At 36.9% G+C, this 13,500-nt stretch overlaps 1 protein-coding gene across 5 annotated transcripts in view; it reads right to left on the bottom strand.

Annotated features, from left to right (window-relative positions):
- The window catches only part of LOC134540010 (bromodomain adjacent to zinc finger domain protein 2B-like), a 261,508-nt gene that overhangs the window by 41,226 nt on the left and 206,782 nt on the right, over nucleotides 1-13,500 (bottom strand). For 4 of the 5 annotated variants that reach the window (XM_063382430.1, XM_063382433.1, XM_063382431.1 and 1 more), the window contains 3 exons: nucleotides 12,707-12,769; nucleotides 7,703-7,901; nucleotides 4,302-4,424 (listed from right to left, as the gene is read on the bottom strand). In XM_063382430.1, the coding sequence (XP_063238500.1) occupies nucleotides 4,302-4,424; nucleotides 7,703-7,901; nucleotides 12,707-12,769 (385 nt within the window). The remainder of the gene's footprint in view (nucleotides 1-4,301; nucleotides 4,425-7,702; nucleotides 7,902-12,706; nucleotides 12,770-13,500) is intronic. The other variant, XM_063382434.1, reaches the window with a different exon arrangement.

Genomic DNA, 13,500 nt, shown 5'->3' with positions numbered 1-13,500 from the left:
AATAATAATCTGCAATGCAACAGTGTGTCATAAATCACACATACTAAATCATACTAAATAATATATAAAATATATACTACATAAAATATATACTACATAAAATATATACTACATAAAATATATACTACATAAAATATATACTATATAAAATATATACTATATAAAATATATACTATATAAAATATATACTATATAAAATAATAAAAAATATATACTAAACATATACTATATAATAACTACTAAACTACTAAATAATTTATAAAATATATACTATATAAAATATATACTAAACATGTACTATATAATAACTACTAAATAATATATAAAATATATATGTACTAAATAAATATTATATAAAATATGTACTAAGTAATATAAACAATAATTTATAAAAAAATAAGCATACTAAAAATAAATAAATAATACTAATAAAAATAAATAAGCTTTTAGTTACCATTTAACACAGCCCATAGCATCTTTAAAAGCATGAAATCACTAAACATGTTAACTGAGTTATTTTTTTGAGAAAAAAAAAATTTATTACTTTAAATATTACGCTTTTCTCTAAACTCCTTTGGAGTGGATGGATTTTCGGATTAGCAGGACTCTACTGTATTCATGAATATTGAGTATTTTTAGATAATAATTTAAACATTCAGTGTTTTTTTTTTCTTCTTCACTTAAGAGGCCATGTCACAAATTTGCGCTCCTATCTATATCAATGTTATTTTAAAAGGCAGTTTTTCTCAAAGTCTATAAGAGGTAGGGGCCGGAAATTTTGCCTACTGAAAGTATACAATACATTTAACATAACCGCTTTTTTCAAATTTATTTATCATATCATATATTATTTCTGTGATGAAAATAATATTATCAATATTTTGATTTGTCCAGATACATTGAAATTTTGCTTATATTTATAATTATTTAGCAAAAACTGAAAACGCCATTGAAATGTATTGCATATTACCTTCCGATCAGTGTCTGCATGATCATGATGGGTTTATAAACCTGGGTGTAATCAAGTCTTTAACTATTACATGACAACATTTATACTTAATAATTTGGAGATATGCCTTTTCTATCCTCAGCCCCTGAGCTTTTACTATCTGGTCTGGCGACCGACCTGACACTCTTCAACCACCCCAGGGGTCTCCGATTACACATCTTATCAAAAAAAAAAAAGCTGTTCGTTCATTTGTTTTTGTGTTCGAGCGAAGGTTTACTTCTCCATTAGTGCCACAGAATTCACACATTTATGCCAAGGGAATATTCCGCTGATGTGACGCCATACGAATGTATTATTCGCGACCATACAACTTTTTTGTTTGTCATCGGGAAAATGATGCCGCAGTTTGATTTTTTGTGGTGATATAAAATAAATTTTCTTGGAATGTTCATTTTAAATTGAGCATTTTTAAATGTCAGCGTAGAATATGCTTATCTGCCCATTTTGTTTCTTTCCATAATAATGAGTAAAGTTAACATTGTCATAGACATTTTATTATATTCGTTTGCCGTCCAAGTACAAATGTCACACTATATCGCACGTAATTATATTTTTTTACTAATTTGTTAGTTGTCATTTTATTTAAGTTATAAATAACATTAATAAAAATTATTACTTAATAGTCCAGAATAGAGATTGAGTTATTATTCATTTAATAGGGGTTTAAAATATGGTACTACATACATATTTATATTATCTTGTTGTCTTCTTTGTAACTTTACTGGAAGAATGGCATTTGGTATGTATGTTAACTCACAATGAAAATACTTCAGAAGTACTCAATTAACAGTGAACAACCTAGGGCCTATACTAATTTCATTATGTTCATGAAATATAATTGATATTACTAATAATGAACTGTATGTGTTTTGCGTAGAGATATCGTACGTACTGTATGTGGTACAGACCAACATTAGCTAAGACTCTGTAAATAAGTAATTTCAGTTAATGTGTAGAGAATATTAAAAGTTAGAAATAATGATATATATAAAACAATGCAGAGTTATCAGCATAAAAATAGAAGTTGTTTTTACGTAGCGCCTACTGGAATGTATATTTTGTGTTGAATTATGTGGTATGATTAGTATTCTCTTATTGTAAGTGTGTTTTGTTAAAATCTTATAAAACATCACTTACTGTTGAAGGATTTTCATTTTTTTTGTGATGATCTTACTTAAACAAGTTTTAATTATATTACACATGTATATTTTAAAAGCATTTTAATGTATACTTATAGAATTGTAATAGGCTTTATACGGACTCTCACGATGCATGTGAGCATCTAAATTAATAGAGACCGGAAAAATTCGCGGATTCATTCGGCGATAGGCTAGAAGTCAAATACATATACCTTTTAGATGATTTTGCTATTGGCTTACTGTTCATCTGGACGAATCTCAACCAATTATAAAACACCAACCAAAGAAGGATCGAATCACAGACAAACAAGCTGAGACGACTAACAAGTCAGCAGCAAATGAACTGCCGTTATTTGCCCGAGTGTACAGGGGAATGTGCAGTCTATCCTGAAGGCCGTCGAAACCGCGAATTTTTCCGGTCCCTAATCTACATCAATATTATGGCCGTTTCACAAGATCAAATATTTATTGAATTCAATCTGTTGCATTCATTGTACATGATTTTCGATATGTACATTGAATTCAATACAAATTGAAGATGTTACTCAACTAAGCTTATTCTTATTAACTTATAAGTATTTTGTTTGTTCAGTACATAAAAGTAAAAGATTCGTTATTATTTAAATAATGAGCATCTTTAAGCAATAACGTTTTCAAAATATTTACATGAACATAATGGAATATATTTTTTAAATACTTTATATCTACGATCACAACAACGGCAGTATTATGTAATGAATGAGGTAATGAAATATCTTGAAAGGATATTTTCTTCTCTGTAAAGTAAATTTGTAATGCAGCCCTCTTAATGTTAGTCTTGTGAGTTATTTCGTCTTCTAATATGCTACAGCAATGTATAAAATTAAGTTTTGTTAGTGTTTTAGTCTTGTGTAATGTTAAAGTGTAATGTGATAAATTCAATAATTTTTTTGTAAGTTCGTATTCATAAAGGTAGGCTACATATCGTATTAAGATAAATAGTATAATATTTGTAAATTTAAATTCTTTGAAACAACGTCGATAAGAGGTTCACCTACCTCTGTTAAACTGTATGATGGTGCATTGTAAAAAATTAGGTAGTCTGACTTAAGTGAGATTGTATTTAGATTGTGTGTGATGCATATGCAATATCTAAGCATATGCATTTATGTTATTATCCTTTTAAAACGTTACATGATGAATTTCGTATACTTTTTAATGTCAACTAACATTATTTATCACAGACTATTACATCCAGATAAAGAATAATTACCACATGTTTGAAGATTAATTGTATTCCGATACGTTTAAAGTATTAAAATTTTTAGATTCGACTCATACCATAGTTGTATAAGTGAGGTTTCTTGATTCTGAATCCCTGCATCCGCAATTTCCTAGTGAGCCGCCGGTCAGATTGTCATCCTCTCAGATTGTCGAGGAACCAGATACATTTTTCGTCGAGTAAACTCGAGCTGTCAACCTTCCCACTAATCCTGTGATAAGGGTATAGTAGCTTTATCACGCGCTGCGGCTACAGTTCCTTCGGTTGAAAAAGCCACTAAATCTCACTGTTAAAAGAGAGAACTTCTAGAGCAGAATATTGGAAATAAACATTTACTGACACGGCCTCTTAAGAGGAGTCCAAGAAACATTGATGCAAAATAAAGTAACATGGAAAGGAGAGAAATCTATACATGCAACAATAACCAAGTGGCGTAAAATTAAATAAATCTTCTAGGCTTCATACATGTTACAATCTTTCATTTATGTTATGTATTACTAACGACTAATGGAAAAAAAATTATTCGATATAAAATGTCAATCAAATCAATTATCAAATTATTCATGAATACTGAATATTTTTTTGAATATACCTGCACAACACATCCCTAGAAAATGCTGAAAATGTCCAAAGATGAAATGAGCTTAGAATGAAAACTACACATCTCAAAAATAACATACTTTACAGCAAAAAAAAAAGTTATTCTGGAAATTTAATACTTTTTATAAAAATTATATTACTGTTTTAACTCAGTGAGAGACAATGTTTTATGCCTAAAAAATGAATGCAATGAATAATTTTTTTCTCGAGATGTGTTTCAGTTCTTGAGTGATGATGTTCTGGTGTCTGTCAGTTCAACAGTGGCGACCTGGACGGGGGAATGGGCGCTCACCGAACCCGAGCGTCTCGCCGAAGTTGTGCAGGAACTCGAACACCATCAGCGTGTCGGCGAACGCCTGGCCAGACAGCTTCAGCCCCGGGATGCGGTTGAGAGTCGGCAGCGGCTTGTGGTCTGCTGCGCAAACACAAACAAGCATTCACAACCCCTTTCCCCGCGGCCGTCGACGGCAGACGAACATGGGCGAGGGACGTGATTGCTACGGGACTAGATAACTGGCTAAAAAAACATTGAAATTTTGAAGTTGCAAATTAAAGGCTCACACCAATGGTTACCTTTTTTGACGTGACAACATCTAATAAATCAATGAACGCCGGCTGCACGCACAAAAAAGTGTCCCGTTGCGCTGTGTCCCGTTACGCTCATTGTATGCTTGCGCCGCATCTATCTCTCTTCCACTCGATTGGAACAACCATCGATTTGACTTTTTCGAGGCACATTAAACTTGAAACACTCCCATTCGTTTCCTACTTTTCCTATCATGGTCCTATCCTTAACAGAATAACACAGATTGGAAGAAGTTAAATAGCAAACATGTATAAAAGTTATAGTTAAAATAATCTGTTCGTTAAAGTAATAAACATTTTTGAATTAATGAGTGCAAATAAAAGTAAATTTATCAATAAAATTGTAGATTTAATTTCACTCCTTCTTTGTATCCATACAAAATAGTGATAATTCAATAAAAATGATTCCATTTTATTCATAAATGTATGCAATCATTTCATCAATGTTTTGTTATGACATTGTCACGTTAAACTATCGTCCGTAAACAGACTTTACAGACAACAAATTTTTTTTTTATACATAGTCTAGGATTCCTCATTGTAATAGGCTGCTACAGCTGTTGTGCCTCGGTGCGTTTATGAACAATAATTATAAACGTCTTAGAAATTAAATAAATAAGGGAAGGAATACCGGGTTGCAATAAACCTTCGACGAGGGGAGAGGAAGTATGGGTGGGCAGGAAGGTATGACGAAATTTCTCCCTAGCACACATGCACTGTACGACAATTTGGTGAGCCATAATTCCAGTGCAGCATACCATAATTATTGCACGTGCCAGAAAAGCAACCGCAGGTGCCAGTGCTATTCCTGCTACCAACTATGACAATGTGGGCGTGTGTAAAGTTCCCTGCCAGCACCATGGCACAGCTCTGATAGACTACTGAATACCAGACTGTGTGGCCTTTGTCTCTGACTTTTCCTGCTAAACATATACTACAGGTTACTAACACTCAGAACAATGATAATTTTGTGGTGCTATGGAAAAATATGTTGATTCAAATATTTATGATTTTTGGAAGATGCCAATTAAATGTCTAGAACATTTTGTAAGACACTCGCATCATATATTTTAAGTAATTTTCTATCTATATATACAAAAAAGACTTTCTGATTCGTTGTTTGTTTTTTTACAAGTCCATAGATTTATTCAGCTTTTGATGAAATTATGCACATCTGAACTTTTACAAGATTTTGAGGAAAAAAAACCACCCATTCGCCTCATAGAACCCTTTAAACCAGAAATGTTACTTCTTGATGAAATATGCACCCTTGACATTCAAAATAAAATTAAAATTACGATCTAAAACCGATTGCCAAAAAACTTGACTATGTGAGATTTTGAAACCACCACCCCATTCTCATTTCCCACCTCTACATAAAGACCTGGCAATGCTAAGTACTTTGGCCAGTTTAATTATATACCAATCCCTCATAGCACGACTAATGCATTCCTAAATGATTTGTGTTATCAAAATTGCATCTTCTGAAGCATTAGTCCACATAATTAGCAAGGCTAATTTACTTATTGTGTTCCAAAATGTGTATTCTTTACGTAATATGAATGCTTGGAATAACACTCAATGATAAATATGTCACACCATTTATCTTAATAAGCTTACCATCGAATAAATTGTATGACAAAAATGACACCGCATATTGGGAGATAGGTGGTCGTGTACTTATCGTCAGTCGGCTGGTTGGCTTGCCTGCCAGGGCGTGACCAACTCACATAACAAACCTTTCCACAAACTTTTCAAATCATCCTTTACTGGCGGTGAAACCAATATTACTGTTCGGATATTTACAATTTAATGTTCACACCAATTCTATCAGGCCCGTGATTTTCTTTTCATTGCACCAATCATTTAACAACCTCTTCCATGTGAATCATCTGTTCATATCTGTGGCAGTATCTAATGTTGTTATGTATGTTCCCGCTAGTACAACCAACAGCACCACATTTATATAAACGTTTGATAAGAGTCCTTATTTTGTAAGATTGTGCCCATAGTTGACTTGCTTACTTAAAACTAAAGTTCGACCAACAAAGTGTGACCTTCATATGGCACTCTGCATGTCATAATAGTTCTAGTTTTGTCTAAAATACTTGAACACGATGCATTACGCTCTCACTTCGATGCCATGATTCCAACTGCAGGTGCTTGCGCACGTACAGTTACCAACAGACAGTGGCGGATACACATGGGTGGTGCTAGAGACAAGGACCCCCCCCCCCCCCCCCCCATTCCCACCATTGACATGGTTGGCCCAGCACCAAACACCGTTCACAGCAAGGGGAGGGCGTGACAGGAAGAATAGATCGTTTTAAAGTAAAGAAGAAACATAAATTGTTACTTTTGTCTTGTGTGTGTGTGTGTGTTTTTATGTGGTTGATTGTAGTTCTTGTCTTGGAAACAGTTTGAATAAAGTTTTCTTAAGGCCTTGCATGTGACTTCATGATTTATCACACCCATAGTTCAAGATATCTTTTAGCCCCGCCCCCCGCCATATTTTTCTCTATCCACCACTGCCGGAAGAAGAATGGGCAGACTTTGCTTTGTGTTTGTGCATGCGAGTTTCCTGCCACTGGCTAGACTGAAGATCAAATTAATATTGTGCTAAATGAATTTGAACAATTTGAAGCTGTGCTAAGAGAGGGATTGGTTTATAAGTAGAGTGAAGTCTCTAAATTAGGCATTCTACAGTTCAGCACATTCTGTGATCCAGCCCCATGCGAACCACTCACATCGGTTCTTTCAGGTGCATTCTAGCTGACGACTTCGACCCCAACTCTCATTACCGCATTGCCGGTTTATTCAGAAACTATTGTTACAGTTGGCGTTATTTCGGTACAGTGTTCTCTGTTTTATAACGAGTCACATTTCAAACTTTCAAACTCGGTATTCATGTAAAAATTTACTGTAGTTTATAATTCTGTAAAAAAAAAACTCTTACCGCATGACCTCGGTTAGAACGTGCCAAATTAAAATTGTTTCACTGTGTTGTAGGCTCTCTAAAGAAGTGCGAACAACAACGTAACACAAGTGCGGGCGTGTGGCGAAGAGTATATCCCCAGGTAAAGAGAGCCGCGAGCTCGAGCCACCGACCTGTGAGCTCCATGTCCTCCACCGGCTTCCGGAGCTCCTTCACCAGCTCCAGCTCGATGCGACGCTGCTCCATGCGCCGCTCCTTGGTCGCCAGCTTCTCCGCCCGCAGCTCCTGCCGCTTGCGCTCGCGCTCCTCCAGCCGCTTGCGCCCGTCCAGCACCTTCACCAGCATGATGTGCTGTCGCCGGCGCTCCCGCTCCTGCGCAAGGGGGCACGCCGGTACCCGTCTGGCGTCCGTCCCTCCCGCGGCCAGTCATCCCCGGGCTGTCGCGACTGCCTGGACACTGCCAGTGCTTAACTGTCCTGGTCGTCTGGACTGTCAGTGCTCACGTCAAGACTGTGAGTGGTCAAGTGTCATGATTATCTGGACACCGCCAGTGCTTAACTGTCCTGGCTGTCTGGACTGTCGGTGCTCGGGTGTCATGATTGTCTAGACACTGCCAGTGCTTAACTGTCCTGGTTGTCTGGACTGTCAGTGCTCGGGTGTCATGATTGTCTAGACACTGCCAGTGCTTAACTGTCCTGGTTGTCTGGACTGTCGGTGCTCGGGTGTCATGATTGTCTGGACACTGCCAGTGCTTAACTGTCCTGGTTATCTGGACTGTCAGTGCTCACGTCAAGACTGTGAGTGCTCAAGTGTCATGATTATCTGGACACCACCAGTGCTTAACTGTCCTGGTTGTCTGGACTGTCTGTGCTCACGTGTCATGATTGTCTGGACACTGCCAGTGCTTAACTGTCCTGGTTGTCTGGACTGTCAGTGCTCACGTCAAGACTGTGAGTGCTCAAGTGTCATGATTATCTGGACACCACCAGTGCTTAACTGCCCTGGTTGTCTGGACTGTCTGTGCTCACGTGTCATGATTGTCTGGACACTGCCAGTGCTTAACTGTCCTGGTTGTCTGGACTGTCGGTGCTCAGGTGTCATGATTGTCTGGACACTACCAGTGCTTAACTGTCCTGGTTGTCTGGACTGTCGGTGCTCGGGTGTCATGATTGTCTGGACACCGCCAGTGCTTAACTGTCCTGGTTGTCTGGACTGTCAGTGCTCGGGTGTCATGATTGTCTGGACACTGCCAGTGCTTAACTGTCCTGGTTGTCTGGACTGTCGGTGCTCGGGTGTCATGATTGTCTGGACACCGCCAGTGCTTAACTGTCCTGGTTGTCTGGACTGTCAGTGCTCGGGTGTTATAATTATCTGGACACCGCCAGTGCTTAACTCTCCTGGTTGTCTGAACTGTCAGTGCTCACGTGTCATGATTATCTGGACACCGCCAGTGCTTAACTGTCCTGGTTGTCTGGACTGTCAGTGCTCAAGCGTCATGAGTATCTGGACACCGCCAGTGCTTAACTGTCCTGGTTGTCTGGACTGTCAGTGCTCACGTGTCATGATTATCTGGACACCGCCAGTGCTTAACTGTCCTGGTTGTCTGGACTGTCAGTGCTCACGTCAAGACTGTCAGTGCTCACGTGTCATCACTATCTGGACACCATCAGTGCTAACTGTCCTGGTTGTCTGGACTGTCAGTGCTCACGTCAAGACTGTCAGTGCTCACGTGTCATCTGGACAATGCCAATGCTTAACTGTCCTGGTCGTCTGGACTGTCTGCTGCTAATGCCAATGGTAACACCGGTTCCCATGAGAAGACCATACCAAAGCATTTAAACGTATCGGGACAACCCTTGTTACTAACGCCTTGTCACTAGCACCTAATGCCCCAAACCTGCTCATCATCCCAACCCCCCTTTTCACAGGCCGGCATCACACGACTACACCCTGCCATACACGTATTTTCATTTGTGCGGATGTCCAAATTTTTTGAGACCACTAACTGTTCCTGTAGGGACAAAATCCTAAAATATCAACATGACTGCCATAAGATTGGGTTTGAGAAATGTTCAATAAAATATAGTGCAATAAAATACAGTTAACAAAAATAATTAGTGTGTGACCTGACTTTTTTCACTTAAAATTAATAGTATCCCTACCAGGGATCTGTGATAAAATCTCTTAGACCCAAGCAGATTTAACAACTTTATACTTTTCTTTAACATGCATTCAACCATAAAAATAAAAATTACCCACACTTCATTAAAAATACTGGAAAACTGGTAAAAATATTTAATTGCATTAAATATAAACTCATGACCGTCAAAATAATTATCACACATCAGTTAAGACGAATATAAGTTATCATGTTTGCTACCATCGTACACAGGAGGCTGTGGTATGCAATGAAAAATGGTTTGAAGCAGAAAACCTCCAGCCAAATTGAGTCAGCCCTCACATTATTTACATTGTCAATTGATGCATCATGCTTCTGCAGCATGCATAAGTACGCACAATTTCAATCCAAAGTAAGTACATTCCAGCAATTATCAGAGTAGTAACCATCCATTTTATTTTAATGGGGTTGTTATTAACTGGTGAAGTTGCGAAATATAAATGTTAGTGTGCCACCAACAGAATATTCCAACATAATTAGAAAAAAAAACTGGTAGCAAATTCAGTATGAAAAGTTACTTCTCAAATAGTGATTGCATCAACTTACTTAATAACATAAAAATTATTGTTTATTTGACACTAAAAAAAACTTGCACGTTCAGAATTTCACGATGATAAACAACTTTCTAGTTGAAATATAGTTTCATTTTCAATAAGTTTTAACAATTTCCATGCAGTTAACACACACAAAGAACTTTTATCGATTAGCCAATTATGAATCCTTAAAACATGTCAAACATTAAAAGAAATATATATTACATTGCCAAAGAACTACACCACTATGTAGACTCGTAATGAACAGAAAGCATCTCATAATACTGAATAAACTACACTGCTTGGATTGAAAAAAAAAAAAGCTTTTATGTTTTGTGAGAAGCATAAAAAAAACTAAAATATGCAAATAAAAACAAAAAAAAGCAACTGCAATTAGAGGACAAAAGTGCAAGCACTCAATTGTTCAAGCCGACTGACTTTAACGGTTAGCGGCCGTCTACTGCTCTGAGCTCAACAAAAATGGTTAAATATAAAATTATTAATTTATGTTTTAAAAAAAAAATCAAGTTTTAATTTTTTAATGCCAACTACATATTAAAGCAAACATAAACAGCAATATTATTACTGGCCAGCAGTTTCAATATATAAAATACGTAAACCAACAAATATGCTTAGTAACATGTACTTCAAACCTACAGTACACACACAGTCCTACCACATAAAACATTTATGCTACATTAAAAATGGGGCAGTGTTTAATAGCCAACAAATCCTTTACCAAGTGTACACGTATCGTACCAAAATATTACACTTGTTATCTACACAACAATTTTAGTACCCAGGTTCTGATATAACTGTTTATGCACTGCGTACACATATGCAAAAATCACAAACACAAACATATTCCATCTTCCCACCCCTATAGAACTGATCCTTTTTTTTTGTGTTTTTTTTTTTAACTGACTGCTACTGGTGCATAAACTTGTCAGTGCACTAATTTAATCATTATTTTTTATTAAATGTTTTCAGAGAAGCAAACAAAATTGAATATTGCAAAATTTACCTATGCGATAGTGAAAACACTTATCAAGTACACAGAAGAACTAGTCTATAAATTTTCAGACAGAAAACTTCAAGCACATGAAAAATTATAAATAAACCACGAAAAGTAATGTCCATATTAGGACGTCAAATATCCCAGGTCATCTTACATTGTAAGTCCAGATTATATTTTATTCCACGTTGCCTCACCAATACTTGGTGGACTAATTTCAGGACACATTTAATTGATTGAGTAAAATTTTTTACAACATTTTTTTCATATCGCAGACATTTTATAAATGAATAATATGCAAAATTAAACATAATACAAATCAAACCTACTATACACATGAATGTACCGATTTTCATGTTAAAAAGCTAAAAATATTTCTGGGAAGTTATTCACATGTTTCAAGTTGACAGTCTGAAATTATTTCCATTAACTGTGCAACTATAAACTGAAATCACGAAAATGACTGAAGATAAATAAAGTTCTGTCACTTCCAGCACCGTTACTGTTTAAAGTACTACCGGTTAAGTTACGAGGGAGGTCCGTGAAGTAAGTACCGTTTGGTCATTAAAAACAATAAACTCGTGAGATAAAGATTTTAGTGACAGTTTTAGTTTACTACATATTAACTTCACAATTTCACATAGTCACCACTCAGTTCCAAGCACTTTTCATAATGCTGCACCAGTTTCTTTAACCTACTCTGCATAGAATTTCGCCGCCTGGAAATTAAACCAGTTGACAATTGTAATTTTGTAATTTTTGCAATAATTGTTGACCTTCGTTTCATCAAATCGTCCAAAAGGAGGCCTTTTTCGTTTCACAAAAGTGTGGCCATCATTTTCCGACTCTAGTTTGGAGATCGTTTAAACGTTTTCCGGATATGTTTACTGAGCACCTGTACTAAGGCTACACGCATTGTGTATTCAAAGTCCGTGATGCCTATGGCGAACTTCCATGCAGAGGGGTTAAAGAAACTTGTGCAGCGTTACAGAAAGTGCTTGGAACCCAGCGTGACTATGTGAAAACGTGGAGTAGATATGTAGTAAACCAAAACTGTCGATAAAAACTTTTTCTCGCGAGTTTATTATTATTTTTTAATGACCAAAACGGTACTTACTTTACGGTCATCCATTGCATTTTCCCGTGACTTCTGTTACCTCATTAGACAAGAGAGGTGGTACTTAACTTTTAAAAAAAATCGGGATCGAAGGGTTCTTTAGATTTCAGTAGCAGTCAGCGGTAGTGACTGTCCATTTACACACTGGCAGTTTTTTTTTTTATTTTTTAAATTTATCTCTTGCCAAACACTTTCACTTGAGAACAACGAACCAGAGTGCTTGCACCTCCGCCCGCGAACACGGCACGGAGAGAGGGAGGGGGAAGGGACGTGGAGGAACCAGAGTGCAACAGCAAAGAGAGAGAGAGAGAGAGAGAGAGAAAGGTAACGTACCAATTCCACCGTGTACAGCATCTCCCTTTGTTTATTGAGCTCCTGCATGTAAAGCTGCACCGCATAAAGGGGAGAAAAACACACATGATAACACCGTGGGCTCAACATGGAAAACAAAAAATAAAAAAATAAAGCCACCCAATTCATACACAAACAATTACAGCCAGTCCTCCACGCTGGCACACAACGTGTCCCTTACTGACGGAGCGTGGCGCGTTTGAAGTTTCTTTCCGGATGTCCCGGTTTCATTTTTCCCCATTTCTCCCTGAACCACTCCGGGCAAATGCTGGGACAGTCGATTCCTTAGCCAATATCATCGGTCTACGTTGTCAAGAGTCATTGACTCTTATAACACCGCTGTCAACAAGACATTAAGCTCAGGAGCGTACACAAAATTTCATTTCGGGTGGGAGGGGAGGCCGCAAAGAACCATTTTCATTTTGCCTGCTGTTTGCTATTATATTATTTCCATTTGTTGGTGTGAATGATTTTTTTTTTAATGATTTCGGAAGGAAGAAGGGGGGGGGGAGGGGGTAATATACCCCTCCAATTGCCTACACCTCTAGTTGAACTCAAAATAAAAAAAAATCTCACAACACGTAACTGAAGTTTGAAATAAGTAACAGTTAAAAATTTATACACGTGTTTGTTTTCAGTCAAATGGAAAAGTCAGTACCCTTCAAAACAACTGGGGAAAATAATTTCTATAAAAAAATTATAGTTTACTGAAGTAAACAAAGAAACAAAACAAAGAGGTCGTTACAGTTGGCAACATTGAACAAAACACATCAGAG

This window comes from Bacillus rossius, chromosome 16 (genome assembly GCF_032445375.1).
Source record: "Bacillus rossius redtenbacheri isolate Brsri chromosome 16, Brsri_v3, whole genome shotgun sequence".
Lineage (NCBI taxonomy): Eukaryota > Metazoa > Arthropoda > Insecta > Phasmatodea > Bacillidae > Bacillus > Bacillus rossius.
This window is presented reverse-complemented; position numbering and strand designations above follow the sequence as displayed.